General features: G+C 37.7%; 1 protein-coding gene across 18 annotated transcripts in view; it reads left to right on the forward strand.

Moving 5' to 3' along the window:
• The window catches only part of LIMCH1 (LIM and calponin homology domains 1), a 388,350-nt gene that overhangs the window by 169,171 nt on the left and 194,540 nt on the right, over positions 1–24,639 (forward strand). For all 18 annotated transcript variants that reach the window (XM_077136731.1, XM_077136732.1, XM_077136733.1 and 15 more), the window contains exon 3: positions 17,884–17,953. In XM_077136731.1, coding sequence (XP_076992846.1) covers positions 17,884–17,953 — 70 coding nt within the window. The remainder of the gene's footprint in view (positions 1–17,883; positions 17,954–24,639) is intronic.

The raw sequence follows: 24,639 nt of genomic DNA on the forward strand, positions 1-24,639 counted from the left end.
GGAAACAACCCAAATGTCTATCAACTGATGAACAGATCAATAAAATCTGGTATGCCCACGAAATGGACTGTTATTCCTCAGTACAAAAATGTAGTATTGCTATATGCTACAGCATGTATCAAACATCATGCTAAGCAAAAGGAGCCAGTCGCAAAGACCACATCTTGTATTATTCCATTTGTGTGAAGTGTTGGGTTTCTTTTGGGGGGAATGAAAATGTCCTAAAGTTAAATTACAGTGATGCATAATCTTGTGAATAACCATTTTAACCTGTAATTTGTATGGTCTGTGAATTATGTCTCAATGAAGCTGTTGAACGTGATAGGGAATTTACATTGTTTGCTTTGAAATGTTAAAAAAGTCATCTGTAAGATTTATTTCCGAGTGTCATTTAGTGCCTTTCTAGATGCCCTTGTATCATATTGTAATGTGCTGCGCACTTTGTACAACTTCATTGACGAGAATGTGCTATAGATGGATCATTTCATATTTGGTCTATTGCCAAAAAGATGTAAAGAAAGTTACAAAAATAAAACTAAAAATAAAAGGCACGTTCATTAAGATGAGAAATAATGACATAAGACAAAAAAAAAAAAAAGGCCACGGACTGGGGAAATGAGGAGATCCTATGGCTTAAATACTGCACAGCTTTGTCATCACTACCTCAGATGAGAAGGCGTTGCCATAGTTTAATTCCTCCCCTGCTAGAACCTCTGGCTTCAAGACTCCATTCTGCTTTACTCTGCCTAAAGCTGCATTTTGTGTTTCTGCTGCACACCCAGTAAAACAAAATGCTGTATGCTGCTCTGGGAGAAGTAGCCTGCACCCCTTCCCCCTTTGTGTGTGTACATCAAGAAGGAAGGAGACCCCAGAGACTTTACTGCCTTCTTTGTGGTCAACCAGCTCCTGACGCTTCCTCACCCCACTCCCCTCCCCAGTGTCATTAAGCTGGGTGGTCCCATGATAGCAGATCAGCATAGACTCCGTTCAATATAAAATAACTGGGAGGAATAACCTAGGAACCTGTCAGATGATCCTTGTATGGTGTAGTTGCTCGAATGCTACTTTAGTCTAGGTCCTGAGAAGACAGTTCATAGATAACTAACCACAATAATAGCCACAGCCGCAACAACAGTGATGAAATTGTTCATGGACTTAAATTCCATTGAAGTTTCTAAACTGATATTTTGGGTGTTTCTTATTTTTTTGTACTCGTTATCTCGTTCCATTGTCAATTCACTCAACAAACAAACCTTGGGGACTTGCTAACCCAGCTTGTCCTTATCCTAAAGCTGGGGCTGCAGAGAGGACTAACCCCTTGCCTGATGGGAAGTGGGACAGTTACTGTGATGTGTGAGAAATAGGGAAGCCAAAGGGTGTTGGAACACATAGGCGGGAGCTACTGTCTCTACTTGGGAAATTTTTCAGAGAGGAGAACATGTAAGCTGGATGTTGAAAGATGAGGAGAATTTCCTAAGCCAAAAAGTGGTGGTGGGGGGAGGACTTTGGGAAAAGCAGGTCATACCCAAGGAGCAAGCCTGCGAAAGTCTCAGCGATTTAAGGGGTTCTGTGTGCTCAGGAAAGAAACAGTGGCCAGAGCCAAATATAAGCGTGAGGTAGGACAGGCTGGAGGCGAGAGGGAGGTAGTCACAGTCAGGTCAGTTTGCCAGAGAACTTGGAAATGGCACATTAAGGGGTTTCAGAAGCTTCCAGCATGGTCCTTATACAGAAAAGTAGTAAGATCAGATTCGTTTCTTACAAAGTGACCATTGATGGCAGTGGAGACTTTTGATGACTTTCTGTTGTGTACTGAACACAAATATTTGTATAAAATGCAGTGCCCCCCCACCCCAAGGAAAAGCGGAAATCCTCACTGTGCCCATCATGCGGTGCCGATCCTCGCTTTACAGTGGCCATGCTTCCAGAGTTCTCTTCCAAGTTACTCATTTAGAACGTAGAAGTTATCTCCACACAGAACTGTTCTCCACAAAGTTTTTTTGTAGCATATACCACATCTGAGACAGCGTCACTCACTGTAGAACCCAGTCCTGTGAGGGTGTCTGGGTTTAGCCTGATACATGACTGGGATAAATGTTTGATAACCATATGTTGGATGAATAGGAAATAGATGCCAAATTCTGGCCACATTAGGAGCAGGTCTTCTGTTTTCTGGGTCAGCTCTTGGCTCGTCCACATCTCCATCGGGTTGGGGGATTGAGGGTGAGGAGAAGAGACAGGAGCTTTGACAAGAGTTAAATAGCAAAACTTTGGAGGAAAGCAGGATCAGAGCCAGCTGTAGGTACAGCTACACGTAGCGAGCATTTGTCTTTGGAGTCTCTTACTGCCTTTCCATTGATGGCATTGCTTCTTCCTTCCTCCAACCCATGCTTTTCTGGTATTTTCTGGCTGTCCAGAGACTATAACCATGTAGGCCTACTCTCCAAGGTGCTAACATTTTCTCATTCACTCCTTTGTGTTCTGTCATCTCTGCTAATTTGCTAGCCGATTTTAGCCCCAAGCAGGATGCTCTCGAGGGGAAGGGAATCAATAATTGACATATCACATTTCCACCTGTGGATAGGGACGGTGTCTGAAATCTGCTTTTCAGGGAAAGGGCTGATAAATATCCACTGCCTTTTATTAAATACATACTATGCTCCAGGCCCCATGCATTACAGGCATTATTTTACTTTTACTCCACACTTTTACCTTATGACCACTATGTAGGTATGCATGTATTTATCATGTCTATTTTACAGAGGAGGCAATTGAGGCTCATAGATATTGAATACTTACATAACTTGCCCTAGCTACAACTTGTGAGTCGCGGAGTTGGTGTCTGAACCTCGATCTTTATGCCTCTGGAGGTTCCTATATTGCTGGAATTTTACGGATCCCAATTCTGGAACCCTTGGTCCTGAGCACTTGTTTCAGAAGAAGTGTGGAAGGTGAGGAACAGACCGTTTCTCTCTAACAAATGTGGTTACAGAAGCTTTTAGAGTTGCACTGCAATTTCTCTCTCCATGTTCTTTCTCTCCACCCTCCTGGCAGTAGACCTAGCAATACTGGATGTTAGCTGTGTAAAAGAAATATTAATTACAGTCATTTATACATAATTACTGCATAGCACAGTGAAGATTACATGTGTCATTGCCTGAGTAAGAGTAACATTCATCATTATTTGATTTGGTTATACCTAAGTCTGTACGTGTGTTACCAGCTTTCGTGGTTCATTGATCGTGTGTCATCTTGAACTTGTAGCTTATAAAAACAGGGACACCTTGAACGGGAGGAAGGATGGAAAGACAGTTTGGGGATGAAGAGGTTTGGTTACCAGATGAGGCATTTGGAGGAGGGGGTAGCCTATGGGTACTGAGTAGTTTGGAAGTGTTGGAGGAGGGAAGCAGCCGGACAAAGCCAGGCCCAAGAAGGGGGAGTTTGGGTTCTGTGGGTAGGTTGATTTTAGAAGGTAGAAACTGGTGGTTGGAGACTGTGTATTGAAATGCACACACACGAAAAGGAACATCACAGGAAATCACTCCACTCAAATTTAGAGACCAAGTTACTTCAACTTCTGCCACTTAGGAGCTCTGACCTCGGGTATGTACTTGAGCCTTTTTTGGGTAACCGTTTCAGTCACCCGAAGTCATTTAAATAAAGGCCCCAAATTTCATAATTTCTTAACAGGAGAAATGGTTATGTAGAGCAAAAGATGGACAGTGAGAGAAATTGAACATGAATAAAAAGGACTCTAAAATATTCAGAAAATGCTGTAGGTTCCCTTCCATGCTTATAGGTTATTTCATTAGCAGTAGATTTTGGGTTTTTTTTTTTTAGGGTGCATGGTCCGGGAATCAAACCTGGGTCTCCTGCATGGAAGGCAAGCATTCTACCACTGAACCATCCGTGCACCCAGCATTAGTTTTTCAGAAGTGGCATATAAGAAGAGTTTTTCCCTCAGCAAATGTGAGAAGATAATAATGGGTCCATTAGTTAGCAAGGTCAATGAAGCCCCTATTACCAAATTTTAGCTCTTTTATTCCCTCCTTCCTTCCCAGAGAGAACCTGGGAAAAGGATGTGCCCAGGTGGTTAATTTTTCATTTTAGGACAGGACTTTTCTTAAGTACAGTTTGGCAAGGTAGGGCAAACTTTATTTGAAAAAGACCTCCTGGAAAACTGTAATAGTTAAGATAATACTGGTTGTGATGACTAATAAAACCCTAAATCTCAGTGATTTAATATAATAGACATTTATTTCTTTCCCTTGTAAAGCAGGGAGAGGTGGGGACAGCTCTGCTCCAGGCAGGTATCCTGAGACCCAGCTACTGGAGATTACATTCCTAACACATAACTCCCAAGGCCTTCCTAGATGACAATATCTAATTAGTAGATGGGTGGGGGAGAGGGGGGAGAAAAAGAAAATGGAGATTGCTCGGAATGGTTCTTAGGGGCAGGCCTGGGTGTGATATTTATTACTTCTGCCCACACTCCATTGGCCAGAGCTCTGTCGTGTCTATACCAAATTGCAAAGGAGGCTGGGAAAGGTAACCAGCTGTGTGCCCAGGAGGGAAGGGAGTTGAGTTTGGCGAGCAGTTTCTGCCACTGGAGCTGTGCTGGAATGATAACTGCACTATTGAGCCCAGAATTCACAGGATCAGGCCCAACTTAATGGAATCCAAAGTCCATAAAGACCTTCTAAAGCTCATACAATCTCTCCTTTAGGTGTGTTCAAGATGAGTGGTTTAATAAAACCTCCACTTTCCATATTCTGGACAATTCAGAGCACCCCACAAACATTTGGTAGATATTAATAATGGCAATTTGCATTCCATTACTCTTTTGTTCATATGAAATTCCTCCTTGGTTCAGGTTTCACTTTCCCCTGTATTTTGGCTTTTTTTTTTTGGACCTCAAAGTGTTCGTTAATCTTCTTGCCTTTACCAAGGCAATACTAAAAAGAAACCTTTAAAAATGACATCTGTAACAGGTTTATGGTCAAGGTTAAATTGATCTCATGCTTAGCTTGAAAAACAGTTGCCATATTAGATTCAATGAAAGTACAGACACTTTGTCCAGCATACAGAGTCAAACACAGAAAGTGATCAAGAAAACCATGTAAGAAAACACTGTTGAGACAAATTAAAAGGGACACAAGTGGGTAATTTTGTGATCATAGTGCCCATTGCAGCTGTTCAAACCAAGCTAATGAGAGGATGATGTAATCTTTTGCTGCAAAGATTAAAGTGATTTCCCAGGAGATTAAACGTGAACTTCCCAACCCTGCATTCAAGGTCTAGATAGCATCTCTGCTCTCCTCCAAACTCTAGGATAATTATTAGAATTGAATTTCTGAATTGAATGACTTGTGAGTAAGCTGAATTTTGCAATCCTTAAAAAAATGGACCTTTAATGTTCATCGTACAGTCTTTTAACCAATAAACTGCCCATTGGTATATTTCCTAATTTCTGCATAATCTAGTAATAAGAATTGTAGAAGTATTTTTAGTGCTGTGCCCATTGAAAAGCTATTGTATAGACTGATGGAAGAATCTATGAAACAGAAAGTCTCTGTCCCAGAGTGGATGTGCTGGTTTGAATCATACCCTTTTTCTGGAGTATGCTCTTTTAATCCAATCTTATGGGGCAGACCTGTTGTTGGGTGGGGCCTTTTGATTTGGTGGTTTCCATGGAGATGTGTCACTGTCCATACAAGTTGGGTCTTAATCCACTTACTGGAGTCCTTTAAGAGGGAGACATTTTGGAGAAAGCAGACTCTTGAGGGCAGAAAATGCTCCAAGAGATGCTAAGGTAAAAGATGAAACCCAGAGTTTGCCACCAAGAAGCTAAGAGGACCCACAGATGCTTAGAGAGAGAAACACCCCAGAGATGCTAAGAGAAGACTCACGGGACACAGAGAGAAAGCCACTGGGACGAGCACACACCAGCCATGTGCCTTCTCAGCTGACAGATGTGTTCCAAATGGAGCAGCCTTTCTTCAGAGTCCAGGTATCATCTTGTTGATGCCTTAATTGGGACATTTTCATGGTCTTAGTACTGTCAATTTTTTTTTTTCCGCATGGGCAGGCACCAGGAAGTACTGTAAATTTGTAACCTAATAAATCTCCTTCTGGTATATCATATTCTGGCAGCTTTAGCAACCAAAACAGGTTTGAGGTTTTTTCTTTTTCTTTTTTTTTTTAATTGCAGAGAGAAAGAAATGTCTTCATTATATATTTTATAACCATTAAACGAATGATTGAGAAGCTACCATGTACTGGATACTTTGGTACAAAGAGTTGTAAAATGCAAGCTGTGGTCAAATGAGAACATCAGCCTCATTCCAGATTGTCTCACCAATTGTACCTTTAAGGAATGCAGTCTTTAATCTTTTAAGAACTATATTCCAAAGACTATGTGCAGAACGTGCCTTTAATTTGCCTTCTTAGAAACTCAAGATGGCTTTGCACAAGTTGGCGTGACATTGAGCCACATATGTGCACAGTTCCTCTAGCTTTCCTGTGGGTTGTAAATCTGCATGTGAGTATGCCACGTGAAGGAGAAACCTGGGGTCTGCCTTGTCTTCTTTTATATCTCCAGCACCCACCTTCGGGCCAGAACATCAGCAAGCTTGATAAATATTTGTTGAATATATGAAGGAAGGAACATATGGAAAAGCCTTACTTGAAATAGTTCACAGTGTGTTTTAGATTTAGAGTATGAGTTTAGTGGACACCATTTCATTTGCATCATATAAGAACCACATGTATTTTGCTTACCTTCCATGTCATTAACTGTTTTCATAATTGAGGATTATCCTAGAGCATAACTTTTCTTCCTGTTTCTCATTGTTTCTCATGAAACATTTATTAGGCAAGCTGTATGCATTGACTTGATTCATCTATGTGAGATTTTTTTCCCAAAGGTGTCCAGAAAAAGAAAATAAGCAAAACTTATTTTGGTCTTTGACAGCTGGGTGATGGAAAAGTTGAAACTAAAATAATTTGTACTTACCTAGCAAAAAGGGATGGTTACATGCTCAATACCCTAAATGAATTTGCATATGTAAGTTTCCATTTATAAAATGCCAGCACATACTTTGTCTCACTGTATCATCACCACACTTCTGGACAGAAACTGGGTTTTTAATTATTATTATTATTGCAGTAACATATTTCAACCTAAAATTTCCCATTTTAATCACTTTCAAGCATGCAATTCAGTGGTGTTATTTACATTCACAATGTTGTGCAACATTGTGCACCATCCATTACCAAAACTTATCCATCATCTAAACAAAACTCTACACTCATTAAAGCACTGACTCTCCATCCTCCTTCACCCTCCACCATAATCTGTAACTTACTTTCTGTCTCTAAATTTGCATACTCTTTTTATTTCATTTAAGTGAAATCTTATAATGCTTGTCTTTTTTTGTGCCTGATTTATTTCACTCATCATGATGTCTTCAGGGTTCATCCATGTTGTCATATGTAGCAGAACTTAATTCTCTTTTTACAGCTGATTAATATTCTGTTGCATATATATTGCACATTTTGTTTATCCATTCATCTGTTGTGGAACATTTGGTTGCTTCTCCCTTTTGGCTATTGTAAATAATGCTTTTATAAACACTGATGTACACATATCTGTTTGAGTCCCTGCTTTCGATTGTTTTTCCATACATATCTAGAAGTGGGATTGCTGATAATTCTGATTAACTTTCTGAGTAGCTGCCAAACTGTTTTCAATAGCAGCTGCATCATTTTATATTCCCACCAACATCCTCTCCAATGCTTATTTTCCTTTCAAATAGCAGTCATTCTAGTGGGTGAAAGATATGATTTAGATTTGCTTTTCCCTATTGGCTAATGATGTTGAGCATTTTTTCATGTGTTTATTGGCCATTTTATCTTCTTTGGAGAAATGCCTATTCAAGTCCTTGGTATATTTTAAAATTGGGTTGTTTTTCTTATTGCTTCTGAGTTATAGGATTTCTTTGTATATTCTGTATATTAAACCCCGAGAAGATATAAGATTTCCATTTATTTTTCTCCTATTCTGGAGGTTGTGTCCTTACTTCCTTGATAATGTGCTTTGATGCATAAAAGCTTTTATTTCTAATGAAGTACAGTTTATCTATTTTTTAAAATTTTTCTCCTTGTGTTTTGGGTATGAAGTCTAAGAATCTGTCACCTAATGCATGGTCCTGAAGGTATTTTTCCCATGTTTTCTTCTAAGAGTTTTATAGATTTAGCTATTGTAGTTAGGTCACTGATCCATTTTGAGTTGATTCTTGCATATGGTATGAGGTAGGGGTCCATTTTCTTACTTCTGCACGTCGATCTCCAGTTTCCGCAATTGTTGAAGAGACTATTTTTGTGGATTTGGCTTGCAACCAATTGGCAAAAACTTGTGCCAAGTCCAGAAGACTTGCATCCACTTGGCAAAGAAAAAAAAAGTATTGGCCACACATGTGTGGGTTTATTTCTGAACACTCAATTCTATACCAGTGCTCTATTTGTCTTTCCTTGTGTCAGTATCACACTGTTTTAATTACTTTAGCTTTCTGATATGTTTTCAAGTTAGGGGGTGTGAGTCCCCAATTTAGTTCTTTTTCAAGATAGTTTTAGCCATTTGGGATTCTTTGCCCTTTTGTATGACTTTGGTGACTGGCTTTTCTATTTCTGTAAAGAAGGTTGTTGGAATTTTGTTTGGGTAGTATTATTATCTTAGTGATATTAAGTCTTTCAGTCTTGAGCATAGGATGTTCTTTCCATTTATTTAGGTCTTATTTAATTTCTTTCAGCAATGATTTGTAGTTTTCTTTGTACAAGTACTTTATATCTTTAAATTTATTCCTACACATTTTATTCTTTTAGTTGCTGTTGTAAATGAATTGTTTTCTTGGTGTCCTTTTCAGATTGTTCATTGCTGATATGTAGGAAGATGAATTTTGAAAATTCTGATTTTACTGTGGAGTAAACTGAAAACCTCGATCAAGCAAATTCCCAGTAGCTCATAGCGAATGCATGTTGGATTAAGCTTTTAAAACCTAGTTTCCTGGGTGGTGCACTGGTGGCTCAGTGAAAGAATTCTCGTCAGCTGTGCTGGAGATCCAGGTTTAGTTCCTGGAGCCTGCCCATGTGAAAAAAAAGCCTAGTTTCCTGATTTCATGTTGATTGCTCCTTTGGCTTTATCAAGTTGCATGTTTGGAGTTTTTTGTGATTTATAATTTATCTGTCCTTTCTGATACCTGTGACTTTAATAAGCAAAATCTTTCTTTATTCATGTAGGTATAAATTTATTTCTACACCTGTTTACATATGGTGGTCTTTTTTTCTTTTTCATTCAAATTTTATCACATATTTACTGTGTAAAATATTGCCATAATACAAAAAAAAAGTATTTTAAAGTCGGTAACTAAATCATCGAATAGAGGCAGAGCTATCCTTTGGCAAAATTGTGATGGGATGGGTAGGCTTTCAATGCCCTTTGTGTCCTGCTCTTTTTTTCTGTTCATTTCTCCTTCTTCAGTTTCTCTTCCTTCTTTTTATTATTTTTTTAGTGAATATTTATTTAGTTTTTAAAGATATATTCATATACCATATAACTGTCCAAAGTGTACAATCAATGTAGTTGTGCTTTCATCACCACAAATTAATTTTTGAAAATTATCATTACTCCAAAGAAATAAAAATAACATCTAAAACATCCCATAGCCCTTATTCTACCCTATCATTTATTTATTTTTTGTCTTTATTTTTTTACTCCTCTGTCCATGTACTAGATAGATTGTTAGTCACAAGGTTTTCACAATCACATGGTCACACCATGAAAGCTGTATAGTTATACAATCATTTTCAAGAATCAAGACTACTGGATTACAGTTCAACAGTTCAATATTTCCTTCTACCTCTTCTACTACACTAAAAACTAAAAAGGCCATCAACAGAAGAGTGGCTAAACAAACTGTGGTATATACATACGATGGAATACTATGCAGCTTTAAGACAGGATAACCTTATGAAGCATGTAATAACATGGATGGACCTAGGGAACATTATGCTGAGTGAGTCTAGCCAAAAACTAAAGGACAAATACTGTATGGTCCCACTGATGTGAACAGACATTTGAGAATAAATTTGGAATATGTCATTGGTAACAGAGTCCAGCAGGAGGTAGAAACAGGGTAAGATAATGGGCAATTGGAGTTGAAGGGATACAGACTGTGCAACAGGACTAGATACAAAAACTCAAAAATGGACAGCACAATAATACCTAATTGTAAAGTAATCTTGTTAAAACACTGAATGAAGCTGCATCTGAGCTATAGGTTTTTGTTTTGTTTTGTTTTGTTTTGTTTTGACTTGACTATTATTACTTTTATTTTTTTCTCTATATTAACATTCTATATCTTTTTCGGTTATGTTGCTAGTTCTTCTAAACCGATGCAAATGTACTAAGAAATGATGATCATGCATCTATGTGATGATGTTAAGAATAACTGATTGCATATGTAGAATGGTATGATTTCTAAATGTTGGGTTAATTTCTTTTTTTCCATTAATTAAAAAAAAAAAAAGAGAAGGGGTAATTGGAGCTGAAGGGATACAGACTGTACAACGGCACTGGATATAAAAACTCAGAAATGGACAGCACAATACTACCCAATTGTAATGCAATTATGTTAAAACACTGAATGAAGCTGCATGTGAGGTATAGGTTTTTTGTTTTTTTTTTTTCTTCTTTCTACTAATGTTTTAATTCTTATTCTGTTGTCTTTTTATTTCTTTTTCTAAATCGATGCAAATGTACTAAGAAATGATGAATATGCAACTATGTGATGTTATTAAGAATTACTGATTGTACATGTAGAATGGAATGATTTCTAATTGTTTTGTTAATTCTTTTTTTAATTAATAAAAAAACTATAAAAAAAATAAAATAAAATAAAAACTAAAAAGGGATATCTATATAATGCATAAGAATAACCTCCAGGTTCTCTCAGCCACTGAAACTTTAGTTTGTTTCATTTCTCCTTGGTCAAGAAAACTTTCTCAATCCCGTGATGCTAAGGCCAGGCTCATCCCAGGTGGTCATGTCCCACATGGTGGGGAGGGCACTGAGTTTACCTGCAGAGTTGGCTTAGAGAAGTCACATCTGAGCAACAAAAGAGGTTCTCTGGGGTTGACACTTAACTCTTAGAAGTTAAGTAGGCTTAACTTCTTTGCAGGAATAAGTTTCATAAGGGCAAACCCCAAGATTGAGGGCTTGGCCTATTAAACTGGTTATCCCCAATGCTTGCAAGAATATCAGAAATTCCTCACGTGGAAAAGTTTAATATTTCCACTTTTTCCCCCAGTCCTTCAGGGGAACTTTGGGAATACTTTTTTATTTTCTACCCAGATTACTCTCGGATGTATCGGGGCATCACGCTAACCTCTACAAACTAATAAGATCTCATTCCCTGTTGAGGTTTCTATGTAATTATGGTGTTTGAATAAACTGACCATACAAGTTAAATTAGATTCTGTGTTACAGAAAATATAAATATTGTACCAAATAAACATCTCTTCCTTGCATCTCACTCAGAAGTTGAAGTTTTAAACCATAGTTAATATCACCCTTTCATATGGTGATCTTTTAAAAATATTAATCAGCTCATCTCATTCTCCATTTTAAAATCCTCTGATACTTCACACTGTTCTTAGAATAAAATACAAAAACCCTACCTATGCCTGGTTTCTGCTTACCTCTTGTCCTCATGTCTTATGCCTCTTTCCACTCACTCTCCTTGACTACACTAGACTTGTTGCTGTCTCTTCAATATACTAAACCTGTTCTTGCCTCAAGGACTTTACACTGACTCTTCAGAACTCTTGTCCTCAAATCTCTTCTTGGTCCGTACCTTTGTATCGTTCAAATTTCTTCCCATATTGCATCTTCTGACCACCTAATTAAAGTACCACCCATGTAACCTTTTACTATACTTGCCTTCCCAATGCTTATGCTTTCTGAACTTTTCTTCTTATCTAGTTACTTGTTTACTTTCTGTGTCCCCACTGCATCACTGTCTCACTGGGCTGGTTTGAAAGAATATATGTCCCCTAGAAAAGCCATGTTTTAATCTAAATCCCATTTCATAAAGGCAGAATAATCCCTATTCAGTACTGTATGTTTGAAACTGTAATCAGATCATCTCCCTGGAGATGTGATTTAATCAAGAGTGGTTGTTAAGCTGGATTAGGTGATGACATGTCTCCACCCATTTGCGGTGGGTCTTGATAAGTTTCTGGAGTCCTATAAAAGAGGAAACATTTTGGAGAATGATGGAGATTCGGAGAGAGCAGAGAATGCTGCAGCACCATGAAGCAGAGAGTCCATGAGCCTGTGACCTTTGTAGATGAAGAAGGAAAATGCCACCCAGGGAGCTTTATGAAACCCGGGAGCTTCATGAAACCAGAAGCCAGGAGAAGAAGCTAGCAGATGATGCTGTGTTTGCCATGTGTCCTTCCAGATGAGAGAGGAACCCTGACCATGTTCACCATGTGCCTTTCCAGATGAGAGAGAAACTGTGACTGTGTTTGCCATGTGCCTTCTCACTTGAGAGAGAAACCCTGAACTTCATCGGCCTTGTTGAACCAAGGTATCTTTCCCTGGATACCTTTGATTGGACATTTCTATAGACTTGTTGTAGTTGGGACATTTGCTTGGCCTTAGAACTGTAAACTAGCAACTTATTAAATTCCCCTTTTTAAAAGCCATTCTGTTTCTAGTATATTGCATTCTGGCAGCTAGCAAACTAGAACACTCATCTGTACTGAAATTATAAACTCCCAGAGAGCAGGAGTTGTTTACTGCTGCTTTCCCTGTGCCTAGAGCAGGGGTACAGTAGGCACTTGATACATATTGTTGGATGAGGAAATATCTGAAAATAGGTCACCCTAATTAGCTTTTAGATATTCTGTATTTCTATCATCTTAAGTTTGTAGCTGTGTTATATTTAGCACAGAAGATATGGAATGGAACAAGTGCCTAAGTTTTTGGCTGTATGGAATTAGGCTAAACTCTCAGGAATGTCTTTAAATGAGAACAAAGATGATCTGTCATCAGATGGAGAGAGCAGGTCTTGGGCTATAGGTTTGGAAGAGCACAGACCATTGGCGGGAAACTGATGTCACATTCTTCTGAGTGGGAACCTTGGCAAGTGAATGGCTGCAACTTTCCTCTGGCATTCCTAATGATGCTGTATAACATCCATAGACAAGACGCGGTCTTACACTTTAGCCATCTCCCAACAGATATCCTCTTCCATTTGTTTGTTATTTCTACCTGGTGTTGGTGTTTTCCCATTGCTTTGAGATAGTATTTATTTAGGATTTGTTTTTTGTTTGTGTTTGGTGTTTTTTTTGTTTTTGTTTTTTGGGGGGGTGCATGGTCCAGAAATCGAACCCGAGTTTCCTGCATGTAAGGGGAGCATTCTACCCCTGAACCACCCGTGCATCCTGGTGTGTTTTTTGAGTTGTGCTTCCATGATGCACACTGCAGCTGGACTTTCTAAAGGACAAGTTTGGCATAAAGCAACTGGCCTAAGAGGTGGATCACTCTCCCAACATTGCTGCAAACTAGCTGCGTATTTCTCTGGGTACATCTTTTGGGGGCTCAATTCTTTCTTTTGTAGAAATAATGGAATGAATGCAGGACCTGTCTCTATAGGACTTTTAGGGCATAATCTTCTCAAAAGGTGCACAGCTATATCATCATCTTCTTCATCACTTCAAAGCATGTCATCAATAAGTATTTACTGAAAACGCTTGTATTTTATTTTACATAGGAGGGCAATAGTGGTTTTTTTTTTTTTTTTTTTTTTTTTTTTTAAAGGAAAGACAGAGAGAAGGAAGGAAGGATAGAAGGAAGAAAGGGAAACATTTTTTTTAAACATTTTCTTGTTTTATTGTATTCTGTTTCTCCGTTTTTGTTACATGGGCTGGGGCCGGGAATCGAACCGAGGTCCTCCGGCATAGCAGGCAAGCACTTTGCCCGCTGAGCCACCGCGGCCCGCCCCAATAGTGGTTTTTAATAAAACCTCAGGTGAATATCCTTGAGCCTTATCCATAGCTATATTGTTGAATTTGTCTTCTGATTTCCAATGCATATAAAAGCATTCTCAGGTTAATTCAGACCAAGGTAAGCATGAGTTATGGTTTCTATAATGTGAGTTCGTTGTCTTATATCGCTGTGTACGATAAATGGTGTACAGAATTTGAGCCAGCTTTACATGGAAAAAATACAGCTGCCTGGTTTTTTTTGAAAATATTTCCAAGTACTTAAGAGCATGTTGGCTTGTTAATTTTTAATATTCTGATAAAACCACATGAGAGAGATCATAGTATTTTGTCACTCTTCTTATTAAGGTGTAGCATCAGAGCTATTTATCTTGTTTTTAACAACTTCATGTGCCAGGAAAGATTTCTGCTTTATAAATATATTTCCACAATGTAAGAATACAATAATATTTAAGACTTTTCAGAAACCTAGAGTATATTAAAGAAGAGTTAGTGGTGCCATGCCTGCTGAGGGTATTAGCACTGTTCTTAGAGATAGAAGGAAAAAAAGAGTGACTCTTTGAAAGAAGAATTTTAAATTATGAGTTTTGGGGTAAGGTGTTATTTTTCTCTGTGTTAATTTCAACATGAACATCTGCTAATTCACTTTTTGTTGAATTAGCACCAAGGTTTGGGGATCTGGGAGTAGTTTTATTACATTAGAAATATCTAAAATTGTCAGACAATAACAATAACTATAAATAACTATAAATAAGTACATACCCACAACTATAGAGAAACATTTCGAGGGAGAACTGCCAGGCTCCGTGCTAAACTCCTTGCATATTTTATTGCATTTAAGTCTCAATGGTGCCTATGTAATTGGTACCATTATATTTCTGCTTTAGAGTTGAAGATACTGAGGTTAATGGATTTGCTCAAGTTTATAGCCCTAGTAAATGACAGAGCTACATTTTCAATCCAGTTGACTTTTGGAGCTGATGGTCTCACCCCTATCTGCCAGCTCCGCATCACGTCCACAGCTGTTATAAAAGATGTTGCTCTGCAGATACAGATAATGCACAATCTCCAGGGCAAAATGTTCAACCTCCAAAATATATTGTTAGGGGAAAAAACAAGGTATAGGAGAGTGTGTATAATATGTTCCTTCTGTTTTTTTTTTTAAATGATAATTGTTATACATGTCAATTTATACAGAAATTGGCTCTAAAAAAAACTCTTAGTTTGCCCTGAGGCCCTGTGGGAAAGGGGTGAGAGTGAGACTTTACCTTTTATGGTATATCTTTTGGTTCCTTTTGAGTTTTCAACCCTGTATGTGAATGCTATGAAAATAAAATTCAGTCTTAAATGGCTCATTTAGAATTAGTGAAAAAGAAATGTATCTTAAGAATTTTAATTGTTCTAGTTTGCTAGCTGCCAGAATGCAATATACCAGAAACAGAATGGCTTTTAAAAAGGGGAATTTAATAAGTTGCTAGTTTGCAGTTCTAAGGCCGAGATAATGTCCCAATTAAAACAAGTCTATAGAAATGTCCAATCAAAGGCATCCAGGGAAAGATACCTTGGTTCAAGAAGGTATTTCTTGAAGTTCAGGGTTCCTCTCTCATCTGGAAGGGCACATGGTGAACACGGTGTCATCTGCTAGCTGCTTCTTCTGGCTTCCAGTTTCATGAAGCTCCCTGCGAGGCATTTTCCTTCTTCATCTCCAAAGGCCACTAGCTAATGGACTCTTTGCTTCTCATGGCTATGTCATTCTGCTCTGCTCTCTCTGAATCTCCCACTTTCTCCAAAATGTTTCCTCTTTTATAGGATTCCAGTAAACTAATCAAGACCCACCCAAATGGGTGGAGACACGCCTCCACTTAATCCAGTTTAACAACTACTCTTGATCAAATCACATCTCCAGGGAGATGATCTAATTACAGTTTCAAACATACAGTACTGAATAGGGATTGGAAGAAACGGCTGCCTTTACAAAATGGGATCAGGATTAAAATATGGCTTTTCTAGGGTGCATACATCATTTCAAACCAGCTCAATTGGCTTGTATACATATCTATACATGATGTCTCTCTGTATATTTTAAATTAGAAGCTATAGGACATCAATACTACCTGAGAAAGACAGGAAACTCAGGTTTTGCATCTGACTGTGCACATACTCAGCTCTGGGGTATTTACTCAACTCTATCAGGTCTCAATTTTCTCAGCTGCAAATGGGAAGGGTGAACATGTTGCTTTCCAACTTGAAAAACCAATACTTCCAAAATAAATTCAGAGAAGTACTTTTAAAACATTTTTGAATTCATTGTTAAAGCTAAGTGGTTTCATGAGAAGAGCAACTATTTTGTATCTCAGTGGGCAAAAGGCACATGCCCACTAGAGTGTCACCAGTTGGTGACAAAAGAGCAGTGAAAATGACTGAAAATAGGCAATTAAGCCTTGGTGCGAAACAGCATGTGCTGAAATGATAACCAGAATGACTACAGGGATATTTCTCAACATATTAGTATGTAGAGTATCCAAGTGAAATGCAGGCTAAATTCAAGACTAATTATTAAACAATTTTAAACAATGTTTTGTTATGATATGTAGAACTTTATCATGCACAGGTTCAATTTCTTCAGAATTTACTCTGCTCCTGGATTGGATAAATTATAATAGAGTTTGAGAAACTTTTTCTACAACAGGGCCAAACAGTAAAATTTTCATGCTTAGTGGACCATACAGTCTCTGTTGGAACCATTCAACTCTGCTGTTGGAACACAAACCAACCATAAAACAATATATAAATGAATGAGTATGGCTGGGATCCAGTAAAACTTTCTTTACCAAATCAGGCATTGGATCAGATTTGACCCACGGTTGCAATTGGTTGACCCCTGAGTTATAATACATACTTCCTTAAGTTTCCCCTTTAACTGTATTCCCTGAGATAATTTACCTGATTTCCTCTCCTATAATTCCTAAATACAGGGATAAATGCTTCTGTTCTACAACACCTTACCTTCAGTCATTCCTTTATGAATAAACTTTTTGCAGATTCTCCAATCCCATCACATTACCGTGCTGCTAACCATATTTTAGTTTTACAGGTTGTCTTCCTTAATTCCTCTGAATTCACTCTGAAGTGATATTTCCTGAAGACTAGCGGTTTAGTTGTTTCTCTTGCATTCCTTTACTTCTATTACCATTTTCACATGATTTCAGCCTTTACCCTGGAAAATTGTTTCCTTAGATATCTCTTGTACCTAGGGAATTGTGGTCAGCTTTGTTTAAAATCTTCATGACATGATTCGTTAACCTTTTGCTAAACATATTCTTCCCTTTCTTAAGTAAAGCTCAACCACATTTAACATGCCACTCACCTTGAAGAGCAGAAGTAGACTTAATCTTGGCAAAGCACTTAGAAGGTCTCTGGATTTGGTGAATCCTTGGAGAGATCCCTACCTTAGCCAGGAAAACTCGGAATGAGCCTTAACCACATAGTAATACCTGTTTTCCAGTCCTAGGCAATTCCGTTCCAGCTCCATTCCTGGTTACAACCCTGTCCTTTCTCCTAAAGCATCTCCCGGTCTCCGTCCTTTCTTCTTCCAACTTTTGCAAATTCTAAAGCTTCACCTGCCATGGTCAAGCTTGATTTTGGCAAAGCTTTTCAATTGCTTGCATGAAGGCTCATAGATTATTGAGATTTACTAGATGCTTTAAATTCACTGTTTTTCCTATTCAGCAATTTAGCTGTAGCCCCAGATAAAGGTGATTTGTGTGATCCATCTTGCTTTATGTCTCACATGACATTCTGTCTTTTTCATGACAGGTTGCTGAATGCTATAAAGCCAGGACTTGTTAAAAAGATCAATAGATTGCCTACCCCCATTGCAGGATTGGTGAGTATCCAGAATTGAGATTTATTTTCCGACATTCCTTTGCTCTAACCTAAGGGTCACCACAGTACCATTTATTACCATTCTTTCCTGCAATATATATTCCATTTGAATGAGAAATGCATTGAATCCATTAAACTAAGAGGTCATTTAAAAATGAAAGATTGCAGTGATGCCTAAATGGCATCTTAATCTTTGTCTGTATTTTTCCCATGAGTGATAAGAACTTTCATTCTTATAGAAGTGAATTTGTTTGGGGGTGAGAGGCTGATAATGAGGTTGACCCTAGGGGAGGAATGTGATTGTAATTATAGTTTTCTCATTTTAGTTTTTCATTGCATTCCTCTAGAAGGGAGAGGAGGGGAGGTAGAGAAAAAGGTGATTAATAATCAGCACTTACATGATAAATTACTGATTTCAATCTTAAAAATCTATTTTATGTTTAAACATTCACTGCAGACTATTTTAAAGACATATGAGGTTCTAAGGTGATCTTAATGCTGTCTGGAGAGCTGCTTAAGCAAAGCCCTTCTGAACTCACCCATGTAAAAACCAGATAAAGCTCATCTGTGCACACATGGTCAGAAGCAAGTTTTTTTTTCCCTCATGCATTGATAGGTTTCATTATTCTTGGCAACGAATTTTAATTGCTTTAATTGAGGTTGCTTTTTGTATAACAGAAGGAAAGGGGTTGAATATTATGTCCAACTAACTAACTAACCAACTATTGTTAGTTCTGGGAAGAAGTGGACACATGCAGACACATGCACACATGTACACACACACGTACACACACACACAGCTGAAGATGTGTGACCTGGTAATGATTCACTGACTGCTTCCATTGTGACTGCCTTTTGTGCATGTGGTTTTGAAGAAAACAATAAGAAAAATTTCAAGAATGTAAGCAAGATCCTATGTGGACCTTACTGATTGTTGTTAAAACGTTTCTTAGCCATATCACAATGACTTAATGAAATTAGATGTGACAAACAGTCATTTGTGTTTGAGAACTGTGTGGGTCATGGCGATGAGCTATATGGTTTCAGCACATTGAAATGAAATGTATGTTTCCTTTATTTTAAGAGTTGTTACTTCTGTGGATGCATTTTATTTTCCATACTGATTAATAGTGTGTTGGTGATGTCATTAAAAATCCTTCATTTCATTTGTCAGAATCATGTAAAAAAAAAAAAGTAAGTTAACTAAACAAAGAAAGAAACAAGGCAAGTAACCAGGAAGGAAGGTGGAAGGAAGCTATTTTAATAATGTTTAATTAATTAATTGATTAATTAATGTGCATTATATATCATATTAATATGTACATATATCCATTGATTATTTATTTAAAACCTTATCAAATCCATTTCTTACAATGTTGAAGCCTTGATCTTACTGATCCTGACAAATACCTGTTCAGTTCCCAAACCTATGTATCCCTTGACCTCGTTGCCCCAGGATTTAATGACTTATTAAATAAAGTCAAGGCCCTGATGAAATTCATGTGAACATTAGAAAGCAGCTCTGAGTACAGCAGCTAAGGAAAAAGGGGTTTTGAAACGTCAGTTGAAACGTGAATCATAATCTTAGTAAAATTAAGAGTTTGGGACACTTGATTTTTCTTTATATTATTTATTATTGCAGGTCAAATCTTCTTTACATATTGCCTCTGGTTTGGGGAGCAGGCAGGTCATTTGATTCAAGAAAGCCAAGAGAACTCAGTTCTCCTATTCACTTACTTAACATCTAGGCCTCTTTTTGCCTTTGAATTTCCTTTCAATTTAAATGACAGTTTACATGACAAATGCACCTTGTCCTTTTCATCTTGTATTCTTTTGCTCCTTTCCAACTAATGCTTCTCCACTTACCCTCATCCTTTATCACTTATATCTTCTTTGCCAATTCATTATCTTTAGTCCACAAAAATGCTTTCATAAATTTTGGCAAATTACTGTCCATTCACTAATGATTCCTGAATCTATAAATCTGATCAAATCATCTTCCTGTCCCCCTGTTACCTGCAAATCAAGACTTCCAAAAACCAGTGTACTAACTGGGGTCCTGACAGGAAGCAGTCCTACCTCTGTTTGCCAATGTTCTTCCAAGGTTCTCTCTTCAAGCCTGTCGTCCTTTCCCTTACTTTACTCACCTTGTCTGCCTTCACGACTTGAACTCTTCACAGCTTCCAAATTGTCATTTCTGACCTGAACTCCAGACCTATAGCTCTGCCTATTGGACCTCTCCATCTGGATGTCCTACCAGCATCTCATATCAGACTTAAATGACCATGTCCCTCTATCTATTTCCCATTGTCAATAAAGACATAATAGACATGTAGTTGTCCTAGTTTACCTTTGGCAACTTTCTCCAATCTCTCTACTTGTCTACCTTTCCTTGGTCACTGCCCTGAAGGAAGCCATCCTCAGTTTCTTGCCTGGACCATTGCAGTTGACTTGTAGTTTCCCAACACGATTCACTTTCACAGTTGATGCCTTTTCGTATGATACTTCTAATGCACATACTAACCTTGTCCTGCTCTTCTTGACAAAATCTGATTCATTTATTAAGAACCAACATAAAGCCTCCTCCCTTCGAATGTTTTCAGGCAATGGTCTATAATCCTTTATTTCAGAATACAGATAGCATCTCCTATTATAGGAGAAAATGAGTTAATCTATGAGAGAGATAAAAGTCAACTGTGTTGAAATTTCCTTTGAGGAGTAAGATTTTTGAATAACTGTTGTTAACAGTTTGTAATTTAAAGGAGTGTAAATGATTGAACATCCATATTAAGACACTGGCTTTAAGCAGTTAATAGGTCACGATCAGACTTATCAATACACGTAACGTGTCCAAATGACATCAGGTGTCTTCACAATGCACCGAGAAGTCACAACATTGCCTCGACAGAATGCCTGCCAAAATATTTAGCCTAAACCCAATTCTGAGGTAACAGACAATTCCAAATTCGGAACACACTGCAAAACAACTGGCCTTTACTCTTTAACTTTGCCAAGACCATTCAAGAGTTCCCCATCCCCAAAAGGCTGGAAACCTGTTTTAGATTAAGGGTGATTAAGGGATATGGCAGCCAAGTGCAATGTGTGATTCTTGATTTGATCCTTAATTGAGGAAAAAAAAAACAACTACAGTAAACATTATTGGGACAATTGGAGAAATTTGAATATAGACCAAATATTGGAAAATAGTATAGATGCACTACTGAATTTCCTGAGCATGATAGCTGTTCTGTGTATCTAGAAGAATACCTCTGTTTTTTTTTTTAGGAGCAGATACATGCTGGAGTATTTAGACATGTCTTTATGGGTACAACAAATACTCTAATTGTTCAATAAAAGTTCTCTGTATCTATGTATAATTTTGCATACACACACAGGTAGTAAGAGAGAAAGAAAATGTGGCATAATGTTGGATTTAGCGAAAAGAGTATAAAGGCATACTCATTGTACAGTATTCTTACAGTGTTTTGGTAGGTTTGAAATTTTTCTAAATAAGTTTGGGATAAGAAATTAATCATCTTCTCTCTCTTTTTAACCTCAGTTAAGTAGTAATTTGGAGAAGGCAGAGGCTTGGGGGAGTATAGATAGTAAATACAGGCTTTTTGTGTGAGCATATTTTTTCCATGGCATTTTCTTCCTCCTGATGTTCCTGATGCTCAGGAAAGGACAGAAAGTGAACCCCCCAAGTGAGCTACAGGCTTTGGGTTTATTTGTACTTTGTCCTCAGTTTCACGGGCTCTGTCTTTTGATCTAGGAGCCAGCAGTAGCTGGGGCTGCAGAGATGGGAGAAACATGGCCAGAGAGATTTCCGTGACTGCAGTCCATGCCCATGTGTCTAAATGGCCTGGAGTTGAGAAACCAATCCATTAAGATGGCCCAGCTGCTTGACTTGAAGATAAATAGAAAAGTGTGTTTTCACCCAGCACACCCAAATTATAAACACATGTGGATGTACAAAGGCATGAATAGGTGTATTTTAGCTCCTGAGTTTAGCTGTGGTTACAAAGAATTCAGGGGTGAAGGTGTTAAAACAAAGTAGTTGAAAATCATTTCCTGGCAAGAGAGCAAAGACCCTGAATCAGGGTCTGGGCTTCTTCTGTAACAATTGCTGACATATGAAGCAGCCTGGTGACCGCCTGCAGATGCTTGCATTCTTTTTTAGGTGTTAGTGATACTATTAGCTGTTGCCAGAGAGAAAGACCACAAATTTAGGTCTTGGAATGCCAAAGACTTTAAAATTCTGCCCTTCAGGCTGCCAGTTCGTCAGTATTGCACAATCAAGTCACATCCTGAAACTCAATTTAATGGTCATTAGAGATCATTTGGTTTCATCACAGGAACGTTGGACTTTGTTGCAAAAGACATAAACGTATGAAATCCTTGCTTATGATAGGAGTTTTGGAATTAAGCTTTTTCTTGCCTAGATTTAGAGTGAGACAGTTGCCTTCTATGAGTGTGTGTGCATGTGTGTGTTTGTGTGCACAGATATGTGAAGTATAATTTGAAATAGATAATATTTGGGGGTCCTGTACTTGATGTTGAACCTTCCTAGACCTTGCTTGATCTTAAGAATCTATGAAAATGATCCTAAAAAAGAGAGCATTTTAAAGATGAAGGGCATCATAAACATATTTCTTTTATAAATGAGGATTTGTGATCCATTAAAGGGAGTTTATTTGCCCAAGGTAGCCCCCAAGTTCAGCCATCTTTCTCCTTGGTGGTGCTACATAGTTAAAGATGGATCACATGTAATGATATATTATTTTGCCTATCATGAGAAAGAGGACAAGACAAAGATGCACTTTTTAAGTTCATCATTTTTTTCTTCCCCTTGGCCTGTGCCTTGAAATGAAAAGCCTCACTTCACAGAACTTCTCTTAGCCTGATGAATGGTGGAAATTTGACTCGAGCTGAAGTTTACTAAGATGTAGGAGGAATGTAAGTGGTAGGTTATTCCACCACCTAATAACCCTAACCATTCAAAAACTTATTCTTTGGAAAAGGGAAGCATTTTTCTATAATCAAAAGATAGTGTTTCAAGTATGCTTAGAGCTGGGCTTCCTGAAAATGGATAAAAATGTAAGTTTCCATAAATTCTGTGGACGTTAGGAAGCTTTCAAAAGGTATCTGCTTTGTCTTTTGTAACCAGTACCAGAACACTCGACATTTCATTGTTTGAGGGAGGTCAGAGTAGGAGAAATGATGAAAGGGCTGTTGAGATTTCCATATTATGAGAAGATTAAAATTATTAATGTTTTGGACAAAAGAATAGACATATGAAAGTGTTGAAAGCTGAGTAGCAGGAGTGAAAAGCCTTTATGTAAACTTCATATTTTAGGAGGATGACAATGCTATAAATTTGGGTTCCAGGGGTTTCGGGTATCTGCCTGTCAAAAGGAGGTTTTCTGCAAGTTCAAACTAGAGATTCGCTATTGTGTGCCTCAGCTCATTCTTGTCAGTGTCTTGTATTTTAGATTTATACTCTACAACTTGCTTTAGAATTTTTAGAGCCTTTACCATCTCTTCAACAGCTTTCTTATAGTTAGCCTCAAAAAAAAAAAAAAAAAAAAAAACCGAACAAGGTTTTAGTCTTTGCCTCTGTCTCTCTTTAAGTTAAAGTTAGTATTTTAAGCCAGAAGAGAGGCAGAGAAGGCAAAGAGGGAGGCCAGAGGCATAAGCCAAAATGATAGCCACCACCTTTAAAAAAAAAAACAAAACTTTTTTATTGTATAATATAACATATATATAAAGCAAAGAAAGAAAAAATCAATAGTTTTCAAAGCACTCTTCAACAAATAGTTATAAGACAGATCCTAGAGTTTGTCGTGGGTTACCATAGCATCATCTCATATTTTATCTTGTACCTGCTTCAGAACATTGAATGCTAGAAGGAATACATATATATTTTTATCATCACAATCAACTTTTTTTTTCCTTTTTGTGAAAAATAACATATATACAAAAAGTAATAAATTACAAAGCTCAGCACAACAATTAGTTGTAGAACAGAATTCAGAGTTTGGTATTAGCCACCATCTTTTAAATACCTACTATGTACCAGGTACAATGCTAGATTACCTTTCTTGATCTTTACAGAAAGCCTGGGATACAGCATTACTGCTATATACTTACCGTATTTCAGGAAAGCAAGTCACAGAGAAGTAAGTTACCACCTTTCCGGTTAATAACAGGCAGAATTGGGGTTTGAATCCAGGTTTGCTCAATCCTGAGTCTGTGACTTTTCTACTGTATTCACACCATCTCTGCTAAGCCTTAATACAATTTAGTTCTCTTTGAACTTCAGCGAGATCTCATTTGTTTATAGAAGACAACTTCTCACCCTTCTCATTTAAGATCTGTTAATTTAAGCAAATTTAGACAGTGACCTATTTTAAAAAGAATTGCTCTATGTAATATTTCTACTATAACACCTATAAAATCAAGCTGCCTTGTCATGACAGTCAATGCAACACTAGTCTGCCAACCCATAATAATAGGAAAGCATTAGAAATCTTTAATGAAGTCTTTAAAAAATGTCAATGAGGAATTCCTTTCATACTATGCACCAAAAGTTCCTAAGATCTTCTCTTATCTCTCTCTCTCTCTCCACATACATACACGCACATTCTTGCTTGTTCCCCCCAAACGTCCCCCAACTATTTAAAACCT

The sequence above is a fragment of the Tamandua tetradactyla genome, chromosome 19 (genome assembly GCF_023851605.1).
Source record: "Tamandua tetradactyla isolate mTamTet1 chromosome 19, mTamTet1.pri, whole genome shotgun sequence".
Classification (NCBI taxonomy): Eukaryota; Metazoa; Chordata; class Mammalia; order Pilosa; family Myrmecophagidae; genus Tamandua; species Tamandua tetradactyla.